Source organism: Patella vulgata, chromosome 2 (genome assembly GCF_932274485.2).
Source record: "Patella vulgata chromosome 2, xgPatVulg1.2, whole genome shotgun sequence".
In the NCBI taxonomy this organism is placed as follows: Eukaryota; Metazoa; Mollusca; class Gastropoda; family Patellidae; genus Patella; species Patella vulgata.
The window spans coordinates 87,645,403-87,666,644 of record NC_065880.2 but is presented as its reverse complement, the minus strand read 5'-3'; the positions used below and the strand labels follow the sequence as shown (position 1 = coordinate 87,666,644).

The 21,242-nt window shown below is 38.1% G+C and overlaps 1 protein-coding gene across 1 annotated transcript in view; it reads left to right on the top strand.

The window, feature by feature from the left end:
• Positions 1–20,743, top strand: part of LOC126810087 (uncharacterized) — a 30,811-nt gene extending 10,068 nt beyond the window's left edge. Inside the window, exons 5-12 of the mRNA XM_050535051.2 lie at positions 10,301–10,505; positions 11,863–11,981; positions 14,593–14,755; positions 15,459–15,577; positions 16,816–17,038; positions 18,876–18,941; positions 19,409–19,543; positions 20,536–20,743. Coding sequence (XP_050391008.1) covers positions 10,301–10,505; positions 11,863–11,981; positions 14,593–14,755; positions 15,459–15,577; positions 16,816–17,038; positions 18,876–18,941; positions 19,409–19,543; positions 20,536–20,600 — 1,095 coding nt within the window. The 3' untranslated portion in view covers positions 20,601–20,743. The remainder of the gene's footprint in view (positions 1–10,300; positions 10,506–11,862; positions 11,982–14,592; positions 14,756–15,458; positions 15,578–16,815; positions 17,039–18,875; positions 18,942–19,408; positions 19,544–20,535) is intronic.
• Positions 20,744–21,242: the final 499 nt, after the last annotated feature.

The following is a 21,242-nucleotide window of genomic DNA, read 5'->3' as shown; positions in this document are numbered from 1 at the left end:
TAGGCTAAGACTCAATCTGATTAAAACACAGATCCTATTTTGTTTCGTTTTTATAGTTCAAAATTTCGATTTTACTTGTCTTTACTACGCTTGGATCTTGAAGCGTTGTTATTTAACTCGTGTTCTGCTTGAAATGAGGGGTCAGCCAATCAAATGGTCTGTCAAATCGAGCGTTTGACCTTTTTTGCGCGGAACTGTGGGTAGACTTTAGCGGCGATAGAAATCAAAACAAAGCAAAAGTAGATAAAAAATACATTGCGGTCACTAATTGGTTAATCGAATGACTGACGTATTCGGGTCCAATGCCGTTTGTTTGGTACCTGATGTCAAAGAACGTGAACTCCCACTATAACTTGTTAGATCTACATGTAGTGTAGGCCATCGAAAGTATAAAAAACGAAACGAAATATAGATCTATATTTTAATTAGATTGGCTAAGACTGGTTTGTAAACTGTTTTGTGATTTGTTCTTAAAATCAATCTTCAATCAAGGGAAGTTTGTACTGTTTTGTCGGCTTGCAGACGACTCTTTAACTCTGACAGTACCGTTGAGGCCTTACCCGCAGCAAAGTCGAAGATGTCAACAAACCGGACGCGTCAGATCAGCTTAACGCACTCCCACAAATAAATCATTGATCGACGATGTCCTGGAACGATGTTAATTTAATGGGCAAAGTGGTAAAAACACTGTGAAGTTTCACATACAAAATTATGACGAACAAAACAAATATCAACCCATGTTGGAAACAATGGCGGGTTCTAACCAGTTCATAGATCTCATTGTCCAGTCTCTCAGATATAAGACAGCACCGACACTCGCTGTGACGCTCAAACCAAATGCAAATGCGAAATAAGTGTCAGTAAATTATATGGAATGAAATGATAAACTTAATAAATGTCCATTACCGAAGTACACAAAATAATGGTAGGTTTAAGATAAAGAAAACACAAGCGTAGCGTCAGCTTGGTTACCGTAAGGTGCCTTAGTTCTAGTAACAAGTGTCTTATTTGACGACTACAAGTTATAATCTATGGCAAGACGGTAGGGTCACGAAAACGTAAAAACAGCACACTCCTCACCTTAAAGGCGTACGTCTTTAATAATTAGTTCTTATCAACAAATCACTGGTCTATACAGAAATACAAGTTGAGACACAGGTCGCGTAAATGTCTTCAGTTTTCCACTAAGCTTGCTCGAACCTGGTTGATCGTCCTCAAAGACTACAACGTCAGCTGTCCGGACAATTCCATCTTGACTAAGTTCCACATTCACTATGAGTCCTTTAAGCCATGATCCACGAACGGCGTCCTTTTCCATAACTAACACTAAGTCACCAACATCTAAGTTTGGAAAAGATTTAGTCCATTTACGTCTTTGTTGTTGGTTTTGGAGGTACTCCTTCCTCCATCGAATCCAGAATTGATCAGCCAGATACTGCACTCTGCGCCAACGACTGCGGCAATACAAATCCGGTTCCGTGAAGTTTCCAGGAGGAGGTAAATACGGTCTAGTTTTCATGGTAAGGATACTAGCTGGTGACAGAGGCTGAGGATCCTCTGCATCTGAAGGTATAGCTGTTATAGGTCTGGAATTGACAATGGCTGTAGCTTCCGCCATGAGAGTAACAAGAAGATCGTGGGTGATTTGAAACTTCCCAAGTCCCAAAAGCATACCATCCAAAACACGACGTAGGGTTCCAATCTGACGTTCCCATACGCCACCAAAGTGAGATGCGTGTGGCGGATTCCATTTCCAGTCACAGTCGTGGTCCAACAAGAATTTCTTCACTTTATCATTATCGACATCCCTCAAAGCATCATGGAGTTCATTATGTGCTCCTATGAAGTTAGTTCCACGATCAGATCGAAGTAAAGCAACAGGACCTCTTATAGCGATAAAGCGTCGTAATGCGTTGATCAAGGCCGAAGTGTCCATCGCGTCAACAACTTCTATATGAATTGCTCGACTGGCTAGACATGTGAAGATGATGCCCCATCGTTTACTATTGATAGATCCACCTCGAGTTTTCTTCGTCGTTATGTCCCAAGGACCGAAGGCGTCCATTCCCACGTTGGTAAAGGGTGCTGTTTGCCCTACACGATCTTCTGGGAGATCGGCCATCTTAGGTGTTTCAGAAGGCCGACGTAGAAGATTGCATCCAACACATTTTCTAATCAAAGAGTTTACCAAACTGGAACCTCCTATGACCCAAAATCCGGCTTGTCTGATGGCTCCATGGGTTATAGATCTACCTTGGTGATGCACTGTTTCATGGTAATGTCGCACGACAAGCAGTGTAACATGGTTCTTCTTTGGTAATACAGTCGGATGCTTCTCCAGAAAGGGGGATCACGGTGGCTAAGTGGGTAAGGCGCTGGCTCGCTAGCCTGGAGCTCGGGTGTTCGATCCCTGCATTGGCCGAGAAAGTTCATCCCGATTTTCCGTCGTGGTTCTCCCTTGTCAGTGATGCAGGACGGAGGGGCTGACAAGGACAGCTGTCTAGTCGTTCGGATGGGACGAAAAACCGAGGTCCCGTGTACTCATTGGTGTGCACGTAAAAGATCCCTTGACAGTTGGAATTCGATATAAGAGTAGGCCGTAGTGCCGCTGTCCGGGCAAAATTTCCCTCATAGCACACTGTATGGCGTATGCCCGTCTTCATTAGCCCAGTTCGGAGCAAAACAGTAGGACGTTAAACCCCATTTCATTTCATTTCATTTCTTCTCCGGAAAGGACAAACTGGAACGACGGAGTCGACCACCAACCCGGATAAGTCCATCTTGATGAAAGAAAGGGTCAAGCTGATGAAGATGTTGTCCAAGAGACCGTTTTATACGTTTACTTTCGTTCTGATGTTTTTTGAGATTTGCAACCACTTCAGGGAAGGCTTCATGTTGAACATGTTTTAGGATTACAAGTTCTGCTTCATGTAGGATTTCAGGATTAAGATCCATGCTTTGGTCTTCTGATGAGCCACGTTTCCTATGACGAAGCAGAGTCTTCAAATAGGCAATCGATTTACAAAGTTTGCGCCAATTACTAAAGTAAGCGAAGTATCTACAAAGTAGACAGATGTTGTCTGTAACAGTAGAGGTTGCACACGACTGGACGAATCTCTTGGTCACCATCATTCAAGGTGTATGCGCCAAATGGAATGTCGCTGCAGTTCCACAGAAAATCTGGACCAACGAACCACTTTTCTTGCATGAGTTTTGATGCTGAACAACCACGGGTTCCTAAGTCGGCAGGGTTGTCTTCCGATCTCACATATCGCCATGATTCTGGTGATGTAAGGCTTCGAATAAGTTCAACACGGTTGGCTACGTAGACATAAAATCGTCGTGATTCATTCATTATATAGCCTAGAACAATTTTGGAGTCGGTGTAGTGGTAGACATTGTTAATGTTGTACTCTAACTCTCTCTGGGTTTGCTTTACAGTAGTTGCTAACAAAACTGCTGCGCAAAGTTCCAATCTGGGTATTGAGAGGTGTTTCTGTGGTTTAACTTTAGATGCACCCCTCACAAAGGCAATGTGGGTATCTCCTTTATCGTTGAAGAGACGCAAATAAATAACAATACTGATAGCATCTTGACTAGCATCAGAGAAGGCGTGGATTTCAATATTAGTGACTACGCCGAAGTCTTCAGGTTTAAAACAACGTTTTACCTCAACCTTGCAAATAGACTTGAGGTTAGTATGCCATGTATGCCATTCAGACCATAAATTGGGCGGTAAAGGGTCATCCCAATCGAGGTGTTGTCCTTCAGTAGTACTAAGATGAATCAAATTTTGAAGGATCTTCTTCCCAACTATGATGAATGGCGCGGCGAAACCTAAAGGGTCGTACAGGGAATGGATTATGGACAGAACTCCACGTCTTGTATAAGGTTTATCCTTATCTGTAACTTGGAAGGTGAAAACATCCTTTTCCAAATCCCAATGTACTCCTAGAGTGCGTTGACTCGGTAGCTTATCGTGTTCAAGATCGAGATCTGTCAACCCTTTAGCTAGATCTTGATTCGGAAAGGCTTTCATAACGTCTGGTTTATTAGAAACAACTTTATGCAGGCGTAAGTTCGAATCTGATAGCATGGACTGAGCTGACTTGAGTAGATCAATAGCTTCCCCAGAACTTGAACAAGAATACACGCCATCATCAACATAGAAGTCTTCGTGGACAAATTTATGTGCGGCATTTCCATACTTGTGACAAGCGTCATCAGCCGATTTCCGAAGTCCAAATGTAGCTACTGCAGGGCTAGGTCCGTTTCCAAAAAGATGTACATTCATCTGGTAGTCAACAACAGGAGCATTTGGATTGTTATCCTCAAACCAAAGGAAGCGTAAGAAACTTCGATGTTCAGGATTGACGTAAAGGCTATGAAACATTTGCTCAATGTCACACATTATCGCAACTTCATCTTGACGAAAACGAAGCAGTCTTCCGAGAAGTCCATTCATCAGGTCGGGACCTTGAAGTAATTCTTTGTTTAGGGATGTTCCTTGGTATTCTGCTGACGAATCAAAAACAACTCTAACTTGTGTAGGTTTCTTAGGATGATACACTGCAAAGTGGGGAAGGTACCATTTCTGTCCTTCCTTGGTATCACCTTGAGTCGGATCAACTTGTGAAGCGTGGCCTCTTTGGAGAATCTTTGACATAAATTCAAGATAGTCAGTTTTAAGTTGACTATTTCTTGTGAAGTTTCGTAGAAGACTTTCGAACCGCTTCTCTGCTTGAGCTCGGTTATTTGGCAAGTTTGTTTTAGTCTCACGAAATGGAAGGGGTGCTTCCCAATTTCCTAAACAGTTCTTGTGGAATCCTTCCTCCATAATTTTCAAAAAGTGACGATCATCTGGAGATGTTCCATGGTCCGAATCATGTTCTGAAGTAAAGAATTCATCTTTAGCAATACTGTTCAGTAAACCTTTCTGATCAACTGATGTCTTCTCACAAATAACAGATGTGTACAGCTCCTCCCCAGTCTTGGTTTCAAGTGCTTTTGCTATCTGTTCTTTACAATGAATTTCATATTTACAATCCTCTAGAGTATATTCTGTTCCAACTAAGGTTCGGTGACATGAGAGGTGCACGCTACCTCCAAGACGATTCAAACAAATATCTCCAGACACAGTCCAGCCTAGGTCCAGACGTTGAGCCCATGGTGCTCCTACGGGGCCGTTGATGGATTCGCGAACTTTAAGAAGCTCTGGAGCGTGTCTTCCAATTATCAAATTTATTCCTGTGGCTTCTTCGTAGGGTGGAAGAAATTTAGCTATATGCTGAAGATGTGGGATTTGCTGTATAGCTTCCTTTGTAGGAATTTCAGATTTGTCTTCCGGTATATTATCGGATTCGATGATTGTCGGGAGCTTGAATGTTTTGCCATCCAAAGTACGGGCATATAAGTTCGTGCCTCGTCGTCCCAGACAAGTTTCTTTGCCATGACAGGTCTCAAGTGTGTACTGGTGCCTATCTCCTGTGATGCCAAGGTCATCGAAAAGAGATCCACTACCCAAACTATGACTAGATTGGTCGTCGAGAGTGGCATACGTTCGGAATACTACGCTAAAGTCGTCTCCACGGAGAATGTCAATGAGTGAGAACTTTCCACAGGTTCTCCCTTTGATGCCTGGTGATCCACATATCTTCATGCAAGCTGTTCCAACGTTCTCTCCAGTTGACCGAGAAGGGTTATGTGACGAGTTAGATGCGCTGTAATGCAAAAGTGTTGGATGTCTACGTCGGCAGCTATCGCATTTGACATCTGATTTGCATCTTGTAGAGTAACGTTTTTTGGTGAGGCATCGAAAACAAATGCTAGCATTTCTGACAATCAGTTCCCGCTCTCTGGGTTCCTTATCTGCAAATACACGACAAGTAAGCAAAGTGTGACGATCTTTACTTTCAGGATGAATAGGGCATAACACGTCTTCTTCCGGATTAATGTCTTCAGAAGTTTTGATATCCGTTTTCAATGACTTGGTATGTCCTGCTTTGTTCGAATAGAAGTTCAAATTACGAGGGTTTGGAGATTGTGTAGTTTCGAAGTAGATTCGTAGTCAACTCCAGGCATTTTGATGATAGCTGGATGGTTTTGTTTCAAAGCAATGTTATGCATGAGTTCAACAAAGGAAGAAAATGGAGGATAATCATCAGATTGTCTTGACATCATGTGTTTGGTAACTTTGTTTTCCCATTTGTCACGTACCATTTTAGGGATTTTCTCAATCAATGACTTCATGTAGTATGATGAATGGACAGACCGTTCAAAAACGGAATTTGTGAACCAACGTCTTCACAAACATCATAAAAGTTCTGATACCCTTGTCGGTCGTCGCTTCGGAAATTGGCAGCTTTCTGCAAGTTGTTCAGGAGGGCGTTTGTAATTTCTGCACTATGACCGAAACGTTCTTCCATAGCTTTCCAAAGGTTGGTGACTTTCACATGAGCGTCGGGATGTACACGTCTACGAAAGGTGTTGACAAGATCCTTTGGTTTTCCAGATGTGTAGCGAAGAAGGTATGTCATTTCCTGGTCTGGTGAAGCATCGACATCAGCAATCATTGATTTAAAAGCCACTTTCCAAGGCAAAAATATAGGAGGGTCTCCAGCGAAAACATCCGGTTCGCACTTAGGTAGTGACTGTTTTGCCAACGAAGACATAAGCTTAGCACTTGTTTCATTTTGCATATCAAGATGTCGAAACAGGGTTTCATTGAGTGCGAAAGTTGCATTATGTTGATGTGATGTTGCTTGATCAAATGGTCGAAACAGTGGGTCGTTACCAGCAAATCATTCTGTTAGGTTGAGTATCAAAAACTGGTTTCACGTCGTTTATCCAGTCCTGGGTTGCTTTAGAGCGATCAAGCTGTGATGCCAAATCATCAACAGAGCCAATGTCTGATCCCCCACTGTAGGCCTTTACTGCTGCTTCAGCCATTGCGAGGTCTCGTTTACTTTTAAGTTCATCTAATTTGGAAGCATCTAGTAGTTTCTGGCGTTCGAGGTCAGCTTCTCTCAACTTTTGGGTTAACTGAAACTGTCGAATCTGTTGATCAAATTCAAATTTTGTTTTCTGCTCAGCAGCTCGTACCTTAGCTTCCAGTCGCCTGGCACAACTTGATGTAGTAGAAGCTTTTGACAAATGAGCAGATTTTTTATCGTCACAGGGGTGCTCTTGGGTGCCTTCCTTACAAGGGATAGGTGGTGGAATGCTATTAGCCAGTGCACTATCTGATATCTTTAACCATTCCACTGTTCTAGACGAAATTTCAAGAGCTTCAGCTTGTCCAGATTCCGATTTATCACGGGTGAATAACTCTTGAATCTCTGTGGCTTCGTGGTGTTTAAGTTCTTTATGAGACTTCCAAAACTTCTTAGTTTTCTCCATTATAGCGTTTTCAAGGAATTTCACAGATGGCGTTCGGTTTCTGGATGAATTTTGCGCAATTGGAGTTTCATTGTCGCCTTGATGGGCTTCCATACTTTTAAAACTTCGTCTTGAAACATTTTGAAGAAACTAATAATTTTACCACAAATAAAGATCAACAACTAATTCGCGTGTTGCGAAGTGTTCATAACAATTACTATGAATAACTTTAGTGTTTTTTACTGTACTGTTTTGTCGGCTTGCAGACGACTCTTTAACTCTGACAGTACCGTTGAGGCCTTACCCGCAGCAAAGTCGAAGATGTCAACAAACCGGACGCGTCAGATCAGCTTAACGCACTCCCACAAATAAATCATAGAACGACGATGTCCTGGAACGATGTTAATTTAATGGGCAAAGTGGTAAAAACACTGTGAAGTTTCACATACAAAATTATGACGAACAAAACAAATATCAACCCATGTTGGAAACAATGGCGGGTTCTAACCAGTTCATAGATCTCATTGTCCAGTCTCTCAGATATAAGACAGCACCGACACTCGCTGTGACGCTCAAACCAAATGCAAATGCGAAATAAGTGTCAGTAAATTATATGGAATGAAATGATAAACTTAATAAATGTCCATTACCGAAGTACACAAAATAGTGGTAGGTTTAAGATAAAGAAAACACAAGCGTAGCGTCAGCTTGGTTACCGTAAGGTGCCTTAGTTCTAGTAACAAGTGTCTTATTTGACGACTACAAGTTATAATCTATGGCAAGACGGTAGGGTCACGAAAACGTAAAAACAGCACAAAGTTAATTTGATAACGTGAATACCCCATGGATGAACCCAGGGTATACTGGAGTAGAACGGAATGAGATTAGAATCTTTAGATTTTTTCTACCAGTTCTCAAAAAGAATCACCAGTACCCTCAAAACAGTATCAGCAGAATAATCTCACTTTCATATTTTTATTGCAAATTGCGATTTTGGCGACCGACAGCAAGGATCGTCTGCAGATCAGACAGAAACTGTCTTGAATGAGCCCATAGAATCCATTTTGAATTCTTGTGTATTGCCCATGAATGTTTAAATGGAACAGTCGGAAAATATTTTGCTATCTGAATATATCCCCAAATGCACCTTCTAATAGTACTAATTTATAAACTTAAATCCTTTTGGTTTCAAGGTTTTTCCCACATTGTGCCAAACGTATGCATCTCAAAATTTCACAATGGTTGAAAACTTCAAATCCAAACTAAAATCTCATGTGTTTGAATCCTATTATAAAGAGAAATGAAATGAAATGAAATGAAATGGAGTTTAACATCCTACTGTTCTGCTCCTAACCTGGGCTAATGAAGACGGGCATACGCCATACAGTGTGCTATGAGGGAAATTTTGCCCGGACAGCGGCACTACGGCCTACTCTTATATCTAATTCCAACTGCCAAGGGATCTTTTACGTGCATTCCAATGTATACACGGGACCTCGGTTTTTCGTCTCATCCGAAGGACTAGACAGCTATCCTTGTCAGGCCCTCCGTCCTGCATCACTGACAAGGGGGAACCACGCCGGAAAATCTGGATGAACTTTCTCGGCCAATGCAGGGATCGAACACCCGACCTCCAGGCTAGCAAGCTAGCGTCTTACCCACTTAGCCACGTGATAAAGAGTGATACAAACCTGTATCATGAGTATCCTGTTTAGATGGAATGCGTATAATACAAATATTCATTTTACTATTAATTATTATTATTATTATTTAAAGTAGCTAAGTCTCGAACACAATATCATCGAAAGTCTTCGACATTGAAAACACGAATTATTTGATAATTTAAATCAACATTGATGTTGTGATCTTACAGGGAAAAGATGGGCTTCTCATATCCAATATTTAAGACAAAATAAACATTTTACCATTGGTAAAAGAATTGTGTACCATGATGCGTTTTAGCGCCATTTGTAACAAGATACTCGAAGAATGAGGCTGTACATATTCTACAAGTCATGTCAAACAGTGATGCCATTTTCTTATCTGAAGACATGCACAATAAATACTATTGATGTAGACTGGAATAACCAGACGTTAGAGATTGCCATTCGATTGAGACTTCTGGCATATTTCGTCGAATATAACCGATTAGAAGTTACAGTAAAATCAGAAACGATTGAATGTAAATCAGTTTATATACATTCATATTACATTATTATATGCATTGAAACCCATTTGTGTCAATTTGTAGGTCCCAAATATTAGCGATTTAGCTCCCTTAAACTGTATTTATGGTGTTATTTTGTAAAATTCTTTAAAATTTTGGTTTTATGACACGTAAAAAGACTAACAAGTAGCTTCTACAGCTGGTATCATTGAGAGAGAGAGAGAGAGAGAGAGAGAGAGAGAGAGGGGTTAACCACTGGGCACAAACTAGGTCATTTCGAGAATAACATATGGTTCAATTTTATTTATTTCACTTATTCACTTACGGGTAGGGGTCTTTTAGCAGTGGAAGGAAACCGGGAGACACCCGGAGAAAACCCACGTGGTTGGATGGGCGACGTCCTACTCCTTGTCACGTACAATCGGGGAATCGAAACCACACCACTTGACTCAATGACAGATCTTATGATGCAACCATTCGTCCGGTTTCCTCCCACTGCTAAAGACCCCTACGTGCAAATGAATTATTGAAATAAAATTGAACCATATGTTAGTCCTGAAATGACCTAGTATGTGTCGAGTTAGTCTCGAAATGACATGGTTTGTGTCAAGTGGATGTTAAACCCCATGTCTCTCTGCAACCATTCAGCCATCCAACCCCCCCAGCTGGTATCCGTTTGTCAGGACGTCTGTATATGAGCCTGCGATTGGTGATGTGCACTGATCATCTAAATATATTTAATTGTTTTAATTAAAGCCAATAAATGTGTGGAAGTTGTATGATGAAAGAGGAAATCAGGCCTATAATCCACAATTTAAAGAAGGAATACAGATTGAAGTTGATCTTAAGAATGGTAAAATGAATATGACTGTGAACAACATAACACTTCAAGGTAGAATTGTAGTTAGGATTGATGTTCCTAATGTTCCTAATGGTCGTATATATATTCCACCACAACAAGGTAAGCTTATCATCTTTGTATTTATAGAGAAGGGAGGGGGTGGATGGAGGGGGCTATTGGTGCTTTGGATTAGTTTTGACTGTGCAATATATTTGAGTATGTTAACGTGACCATGTTTATGATTTTATCTACATACTCTTTTGACTGTGCAACACGTTCAAGGATGTTAATGTGACTGTATTTGATATTTTAAGCTCTTGTGCTTATATCGAATTCCAACCACCAAAGGATCTCTTACATACACGCCAATGTGTACACAGAACCTCAGGGTTTTTCTTCCCACCCGATAGACTATACGTTTTTTCTTGCCAGGCCCTTTGTCCTGTACCACTGACAAGGAGGAACCATGCTGGAAAGCAGGGGTCGAACAATAAGACTGTGTGCAAAATATTTTAATATTTTAATTAAATCATCACAGATGATGCTTTGGTTTTCATTAATTAAGTGAAATTATTCAAAATTATTTACGTTTATATTCTTGATAAGAGAGATAATGCCTTGTTAGCATTGTAGGATAGAGCCAAGGCAAGGAAAAGTGTAAAGCCCTTTGGATGGGATGAACAAATTTGATGTCCCATGAGCAGACTGATATATACACTGTAATGCATGTAAAAGATCCCATGGTGCCCGAAAAGTAGGACCTCAAAACTAGGTCATTTTTTAGTTAAAATATTCTATGTCTATATTGAGCTGTGGCAAGTTGGAACAAATTTATGATACACAGACAAAATGTAGGCTAGATTGGATAAAGGATGTAGCACTGTAGAAATCTTCCAAGGTTCAGATTTAAAACTGTAGAAATCCCCCAGACAATCCTTATCAAATATCTTATGCAGGAGGGAGGTTTTTAGTTTTTATTGCTATCAAGGCCATGGCCTATCGTAAACGACAATGCCAGTCTCATTATGTTTGTGTGATGGCATCCAAACCTCAAGAGAATTACACAAACGTCCAAACATCATTCTCATGTGCTATCATCATTATCTGATGTTAAATTCAGAAATACAAACTTTATCTCTCAGATGAGATCATCCATTTATACAGCTTCCTACTCACCTCAGTGACAGACTACCCCCCCGGGAGCCCCTATCCCCATGTCCCCAAAACAGACATTATGACATTCCCCTGCCCCAAATGACAATATAATTTATAACAAAAATAAAAATAGTTGGAGTGCCCAAGTTTAGATTTGTTGTTGATTCCATAAAGTAGTTAGGTTTTTAAACTGTGTAATTCAACATGGCACCCAAGGGGTTTAATATCTATTGGTACAAATTAGTACCAAATAGTTTATTGATATGAGAATCAAGGTTTGGACTGTGCCCTGTTAGCCCCATTTTATTTTTTGTCTTTCTAGTACCAGAAACTTCAACTGATAATTCTGTGATACCATCGGTGGAAGGCAGTACCGTGGTTATTTGGTTTTTATTTGATGTTAATAATGTAACATCTTTTAATATAAAGTTTTTGAAAAAGGTAAAAGTAATAATTATTTTTTTTTAAAGATGCAAGAATTTGATAAAGAGGTGGGCGTTCTTGTTCTAATAGTTTAAAAATAGCCAATGAATGTATGATAAAATTCGCGTAGTCTGATTAAAACACAGATCCTATTTCGTTTCATTTTTTATATTTTTATAGTTCAAAATTTCATTTTACTTGTCTTTACTACACTAGGATCTGGAAGAGTTGTTATCATTGATGTCTTCTGAATAGTGTGAGGTATTAGCCAATGAAACGGTCTATTACGGTGAGCTTTAGGCGTGTTTTGAACAGAACTGTGGGTAATCCACTAGTAACATCAATGCTGATTGGTTAATCGAATGTCTGACGTCATAGGGTCAAAAGCCGCTTGTATGACCTCTGACGCAACCTATCACATCAACCGGTCAGATTTTCATGTAGTGTAGGTCATCGAAAGTATAAAAAAGTTAAACAAAATATATAGAGAGAGAGAGAAATGGGGTTTAACGTCCACTCGACACAAACTAGGTCATTTCGGGACTAACATATGGTTTAATTTTATTTACATAATTCGCTTGCGCGTAGGGGTCTTTAGCAGTGGGAGGAAACCGGAGGACCCGGAGAAAACCCACGAGGTTGGTAAACAAAATATAGATCTGTATTATAATCAGATTGTTACTAGCATTGTAAAGATAATAAACAAAAGTCTTGATCATCCATTTTTATATGGGTGGCTAGGTGGGTAAGACGCTGGCTCGCTAGCCTGGAGGTTGGGTGTTCGATCCGTGCATTGGCCGAGAAAGTTCATCCAGATTTTCCGACGTGGTTTCCCCTTGTCAGTGGTGCATAACGGAGGGCCTGACAAGGACAGCTGTTTAGTCCTTCGGATGAGACGAAAAACCGAGGTCCCATGTATACACTGGAATGCACGTAAAAGATCCCTTGGCAGTTGGAATTTGATATAAGAGTAGGCGATAGTGCCGCTGCCCAGGCAAAATTTCCCTCATAGCACACTGTATGGCGTATGCCCGTCTTCATTAGCCCAGTATAGGAGCAGAACAGTAGGACGTTAAACCCCATTTCATTTCATTTCATTTCATTTCCATTTTTATACGCCCACATTGAAATATGGTTGAAATATGGACGCTCTAGAGGCTAAAGTCAATATCAGACTTTAAATTTATACACAGTGTTTTAGTTTCTCCAGATGAAGAATCCTATTTATTTTCAACAATTTTCAAAAATTACTGCCAGAGTTATGGCCCTTGATCACTTTGAAAAATCTTGTGGATGCTCTAGAGGATAAATTTAACACCAGATTGACCTTAAATTTATAAACAGTGTTTAAGTTCATGAAACGAAGAAGCCTATTTATTTTCAACGATTTTCAATAATTACTGCCAGTGTTATGGCCCTTGATCATTTTTAAAAACCTTGTGGATGCTCTTGAGGATAAAGTTAACATCCGATTGACTTTAGATTTATACATAGTGTTTGAGTTCATGAAAAGAAGAAGCCTATATATTTTCAACGATTTTCAATAATTACTGCCAGTGTTATGGCCCTTGATCACTTTGAAAAATCTTATGGATGCTCTCGAGGATAAAGTGAACACTCTGATTGACTTTAAATTTATACACAATATCTAAGGTCATGAGATGAAGAAGCCTCTTTATTTTCAACAATTTCCAATAATTACTGCCTGAGTTATGACCCTTTGTGTTGCCCCCGTCCGGCTGTCCGGCGCACCCAATTGCTTATGGACTCTGTATAGGCTAAAGTTAATATCCAATTGACTTTAAATTTATACACAGTGTTTAAGGTCTTGAGACGAACAAGTAGGCCTATATTGATTTTCAATGAAAATGTTTACACCGCAGATAAAGGTTTCCACTGCGGAGAAAAGCTTTCCACTGTGGAGAAAAGCTTTCCACTGTGGAGAAAATATTTACACCGCGGAGAAAATATTTACACCACGGTGTAAACCTTTTCTACGCGGTGGAAAGGTTTTGAATGTTTTTTTTATTTATGACACTTTTCACTGCGATTGCTCATATTAGGTAAATTTCAAGGCCACCGTAGAATTTACTTAGGCTTGAATATTTATGATAAATGTACAGTGATTAAAGACAACATCATTTTATATCCAATGAATTCTCCTCCGCCTTCGCCCCCTTTGCTAGTTTGAATACATTTTTTATAGCTTGGAGTATTTACTCCCGAGTACAATGTTTTGAGATGGATTTGGTGTACCCAACCTATTGGGTTTTCTCCCACAACTAAGGACCCCTACACACAAGCAAAATATTGAAATAAAATTGTACCATGTGAAAGTGCCAATCTGACCTAATTTCTTTTAGGTGGATGTCAAACCCCATTTCTCTATCTATTTTCTATTCATGCCATCTACAGTCTGATTGCTAAATGTGGATATATTTACCTACCGACATTTACTCGGGGTCTTTGCAACATTACAAATAGAATTATTCACTTGACTATATGTAAACATCGTTGGCGTATCTTTCTCTCTTTCTTGGTTGGTGTATGTTTCGTTCTCTTAACTCAGGCATGGTTGGTGTATGTTTCGTTCTCTCTTAACTAAATAATGGTATTGTATTTTTTTCAGATAATTGATCCCTCCACCAAACATCGCATAACTAATGAAACTGCTGGATCGCACACGAAAATATCTTTAGTTATCAACCAGGTATCGTTAGAAGATGCAGGAATCTACAAATGTTATGTAAATAATTTCCAACAATCTATTGACAGAAAACTGTCAGTTTCGGGTAAGATTTATATATTTATTTATGAACTTTAACATTTTGGGTTCAAGATTGAAATGGTATCATAAACTTAGCATTGTGGTCAGGTATGACTGCCCTACTGTCTCCTCTCACTGTTTGATCTGCTAAATTCATCTCGTTTTCTAATCGTTATCAATACATTACATTCTTCCATCTTGTTAATTTTTTGTAATTGTTATCAATATATTACTTCTTACATGTTGTTAATCCTTTGTAATATTTATCCAAATTATTACTTCTCTCATCTTGTTAATTCTTAATTAATGATTAATCTGTTATATGGTTTCCAATTGTTATCTATATATTGCACCACATTTTTTAAAATATCATTGTCTGCGATATCACCTTGGTGGAAGCGGATGTTAAATAAAGCTTTTTCACACAGATGTTAAATATCATTTTTTGCTTGATAACGATATCTGTAACGAAACATAGCATGTTAATAAATTCAGAAGTAGTATATCCATATAAGTGTTTTTAATTTTTGAAATCTACTTCTATATGTCTGTTAAAGATTATATAACAATATTATTTTAAATTTTATAATTTATGAAGCACATTGAAAATGTGGCATGCTTTTTACTTTGTAAATTCTAAAAACTGAGCCACTGCTGCTCCATGTCTGATTTATAAAGTAGATGACTGAGACAGGTCAAGTATATGTATTTGTATTGTTTCAATTAAGAATTCAGTTGGATCATTGAGAAGAAAGATGTTCCGGGTTGTGTTGGTGAAGATTTAAATTTGGAATGGAAATTCAAGACACCTCAGGTTCCAGATGAAGTTCTGGCATTTAAAGACAAGGTTTGTTTTATTTTTATAGACTGACAATAAAGGAGAACTCTGGTCATTACAGATTCTTTATATTTTATTCTATCATAAGGTCACCCCCTACTGATTCATTCTGAGAGAGAGAGAGAGAGAGAGAGAGCGAGAGAGAGAGAGAGAGAGAGAAATGGGGTTTAACGTCCACTCACACAAACTAGGTCATTTCGGGACTAACACATGGTTTAATTTTATTTCAATAATTCGCTTGCGTGTAGGGGTCTTTAGCAGTGGGAGGAAACCGGAGGACCCGGAGAAAACCCATGAGGTTGGACAGGCAACCTACTCCTTGTCACGTACAACCGGGGATTCGAAACCACACCAGTTGACTCAATGACAGACTTTATGATACAGCGTGCACATGCTAACCATTCGGCCATCAAACCCCCCGATTCATTCTGCACACAGAGATTCCATCTACTTCATATTTCGAGACTAGATCTCTGCCCTAAATGGCAGCCATATCCAACAATTTGTACGCTGTTTTGTAATGCGGTCCTACGCCGGTTCATATCTGTTATACAAAAAGACTAATTAAACCTTCACTAAACGAGTTCAAATGTCGGTGAACCAGCTTATTAGTGTCTGTTCTCAAGCGGAGCTAATTATAGACAGACAGCACAAGTTTAGTATGCTATTGAATTTGGAGCATGCCCGACTCGCAGGGGCGTTTGCCACACCCACATTTGGGATAAATGTTTGATGTAAGAGGTTGCAGTTCCTCAGATTTTTATTGAAACTTGCCATGGTAAATAACTGTACACTAAGGATGGCACCGATTTATTTTCATGTATGCCGACTGCCACCACAGTAGACAATATGTCAATTTGAGTTAAATAGAAATTAAAAAAGCTGTCATTTGGAATAATGCTGGAATGTGGAGTGTTTACAGCATGTAATGTCTGTGTAATTTGTCTTGTCCATGGGTTTGTCTTGTCCACGGGTTTGTCTTGTTCCCCTGCACTTACTCTTGTTTTTAAAACTTGTCAGGATAGTTCAGCTAGTCTTACAATATATAGAATTCGTAGATGGCCATCCATCAAGTTATTATCCCTGACCCTGAAAACTTGAAAATCATCAATCAGAATTGTACTTGTGGGCATATATTTGTTGCCGGGCAATGTTAAGTTTTTATTTTGGCCTGGGATGATTCAGAATACAAAATAAAGTTCTAGGTAGATGACAAAACCAATGCAATAAAAATGTCATGCTTTCAGACAAGGGGATTGGTTAAATGGAGCAATGGAAGGATTGAACATGCCGGTTGGCCTAGATTTGATTTCAACTTGACAAGTAATGGTACAATATGGAGGATATTACTAACCATTAGAAACCTAACCAGTGAGGATCTCACTGATTATATGACAACATTGGATTTTGGTAGGGACGCGTATATTCTTAGTCCAGGTTTACACGTTACAGGAAAGACATCTTGTTCAGGTAGTATATCAAAATGTAATGATTTCTTGGATGACTGACCGAAACATGAAATATAGGAATACTACTTCGTATATCTGCTTGTAAAATAACATAACATGTGTCATTATAATCTTTATAGAAGAAGCCTATTGAATTTAATTAGTTTTCATTAATAACATCTAGACTTATGGCTCTTGTTTCACTTTATTGAAACTTGTGAACACTTTATCGACAAACGTTATCATCCACTTTACATTCATGTTATATACATTATATAAATTATTAAAACTATGGAATTTCAGCAATTTCCGTTGATAACTTCTTGAGTTATGGCCCTTGTTTCACTTTGTAGAAACTTGTGAACCTGTTAGCCTGGTCGGTGCAGAAAAGTAGGAACTTCAAACCCATTTCATTTCATTTACCTCAAAATTATAATTTCTGCAGTAACACACTACTATATAATTCCATCACTTTTATATTCACAAATCTTTATCTGGATCACACACAAATTTAATCAGGGACACGCTTATATTCTTTAGTAATTCTGGAACATTTAATGTTGACTGGATCAAGGATAATGATACTATTGTAAGGTCCACCACGTTCATCTTATTGATCTAGCACATTTTTTTTTTCTGGATACCTTGAAGTCTTATCTGGTGATGAATCATGCATGTGCTGCTACTTCTTATTGACAATGGAGAAATCGCACTTGGTTTGACAAAGTCAACCTTGTTCAACTTCGGTGATAGGGGCATTTATCACTGAAATGATAAAATACATAATATTTTTCTTAACTCTATATTCACATATACAGACAATATGGCTGACATTAAGATTATCAGACTGTCTGTCATTGATTTAAATTTTAATATTTTGATTTAAAGTGATTGCCTTAAGCAAGAATGGTCTTGACAGTACTGTTATAATCTTTGGGTGTCTATAGGCTTATTAAAAGACACCTCGAGCAAAGGTTATAGAATTAACAATACAGACAGATCAGTGCCAATCAAGTGTTAACGCTTTTACTTTATTTATGGCTTAAAGCTTATTAACTGATTCTATTAATTATATTTTATTATGAAACTTTAACCAATGAAATTTATATATAAATTTAACTTCTTTCATTGGATTCGTTACAAAATATTTTTATCCATAATTTTATCTTTAATCTAATTTGTTGAAATGATTGTCCTTTTGTTTGTGTGCAAATTAGTTTCTTTAAAAGACCCCTACACAGACAAGTGGGACACAGGACATGAGATGAGATTTATTAGCTCTTGATATGATCTTGTATATAATGTATATTTAACTGTATAAAGGAATATTGAAATGGATGTCGATTGGGACTTTTAATGCACAGTCACCACCTTCACCAGAATACTACCCATGAGTAATGAGCTACACCCACCCCTGCCCAAACTCATAGCTCGTCCACAAGTATCACCTGGGAGCGTATTCAAACAAAGAATAGTCCCGAGCATGTTGGTGATTGTTTTATGCTAAACCCTATTCATGGATTATGGCCCCTGATTGTACGAAAAATCACGTTTTTAGCTCGTGGACACTCCAGAAGTCACAATTTAGATGAAACTTAAAATGTATGTTTATATATCCCAAAAATCTTGGTTCCTTTCTATATTCGCGCACATTGGGCCGTAGCTTCCTGGATTATGGCCCCTATTTTTTAGTTTGTCCATCTGTTGCAAAATTTTGGATAATCAGTGTAGATTTAATATAGTTGATGCCATGTAGCACTGTAAAAATCTCCGATATTCAGATTTAAAACTGTAGAAATCTCCCCAGATTCAGATTTAAAACTATAGTAAACTTTGTAAATTTTTATTTTGATGGGCAGATGAAAGTATAGTTGATTCAACAACCAGGCCAACCACGAACAACGAAATCAAGACAACGACAATGGGTAAGATCTAAATTACTATAATAAATTGTTTTATGATAAACCCTATTAATTGTTTTATGGTAAACCTGATTCTTCGTTTTACAGAAGGGGATCACGTGGCTAAGTGGGTAAGACGCTAGCTCGCTAGCCTGGAGGTTGGGTGTTCGATCCCTGCATTGACCGAGAAAGTTCATCCAGATTTTCCGGCGTTGTTCTCCCTTGTCAGTGATGCAGGACGGAGAGGCTGACAAGGAAAGCTGTCTAGTCTTTCGGATGGGACGAAAAACTGAGGTCACGTGTACACATTGGCGTGCACGTAAAAGATCCCTTGGTAGTTGGAATTCGATATAAGAGTAGGCCGTAGTGCCGCTGTCCGGGCAAAATTTCCCTCATAGCACACTGTATGGCGTATGCCCGTCTTCATTAGCCCAGGTTAGGAGCAGAACAGTAGGACGTTAAACTCCATTTCATTTCATTTCGTTTTACAGAAAACAGAGAAGTACAGCATAAAAGTACATCAACATGGATCATAGTAACGGTACCTGTGTTATTATTATTAATAATAATAATAATAATAATAATAAGAAAAAGAATTTTAGCATTTGTCTCCAGAAGGAAAATTAGTAAGTAGAATTTAATTGCAAAGTCTACTGAATGTGTAATTCTTTCAGTGGCCTCACAACCGTTAACAATTAGATCAACATATATAATAGTAAGTGCAGAGGGGCTGCACCCATAGGCGTACGAGTTGGGGGGGGGGGGCAGCTGCCCCCCCATTTTGGGCACCAAATGCTGGGAAAATTTGGGCACACAATTGTACTTTGTAAAAGTTGTATAAAAAAATATTTGTCTTCTTGAATGTGTCCAATTTAACAGCGAATTTATTATTATTATGTAACATACTAAGAACCTAACTACATTTTTTGGGCACCAACCACCACCGCCCCCCCAGTTCTCCAAAAAAATCTGATGCAAGGGACTAAATTATCCAGCATCATTTATCACCACTGTACATCTCCGGTATCATATTTCTGTATTTAATGGTTAGTTTCAAGTCATTGTTGGAAAACTGATCAAATCTGTTGAGAATCATAGAAAACCATTGGGTTTCTACTGTGGCTTAGTTTAAAGGGTCTGTCTAGATTAGATAATGAGTGTTGGGTTTATAACTATTTAGTTTCTAGAGCAGTGTTAATTAATTAACTAGTCTGTTAATTACTCGACACCTCCTCAGTGTAAAAAAAAGTATGTAATGAGCTCACAATTTTAATCCAATTTTGATGAAACTTGACAATGCATGTTTATGACCAAAAGATCTCAGTTCCTTTGGTTATTGGGCTGTAACATCCTGGATTATAGCCCCTGATTGTAGGGGAAATGACATTTTTAGCTTGTGGAGCCTCTAGAGGTCACAATTTTTATCTGATTTTGATAAAACTTAAAAGATATGTTTCCCAAAGATCTTGGTTCCTTTTGATATTGTTGCATGTCGGACGGTAACATCCTATATCATGGCTCCTGATTGGACGAAAGAATGCTTATTTAGCTTCTTCTCTGTTCATCTGTAGCAAAATTTGGGCTTATCTTGCATGGCAACTGCTGTTTTTTATTACAGGATACAAGAGGAAGAATAATAGTGATGATGTGAACAGTAAGATGTTAACTTGCAGAAGTGGCTAATATTAATAAAAAAAAAATATATATAAAAGCCATAAAAAAATATGTTAAGCCTAATATAAAAAAAATATATATTAGGCCTAATATAAAAAATATATATATTAGGCCTAATATGAAAAAATATATATATTAGGCCTAAAATAAAAAAAAATACATATAAGGCCTAATATAAAAAAAATATATATTAGGCCTTATATAAAAAAGGCCATATAAAGTATATATATATATTAGGCCATAAAAAAAATATATTATGCCATAAAAATAATTTACATTAGGCCGTCTAAAAAAGGCCATATAAAAATATATATATATATTAGGCCATATAAAAAAAGAAATTACATGTATATTAGGCCATATAAAAAAAGAAATTATATTAGGCCGTAACAAAAAAAGAATTTACATGTATATTAGGCCATATAAAATTATATTAGGTCATAACAAAAAAAAGGCCATATAAAATTATATATATCTTAGGCCATAAAAAAAATATATTAGACCAAACAAAAAAAAATATATTAGCCCGAATAAATAAAAATACATTAGGCCGTCTAAAAAAAGGCTATATAAAAATATATATATATGTATAAAAAAAGAAATTACATGTATATTAGGCCATATAAAAAAAGAAATAACATGTATATTAGG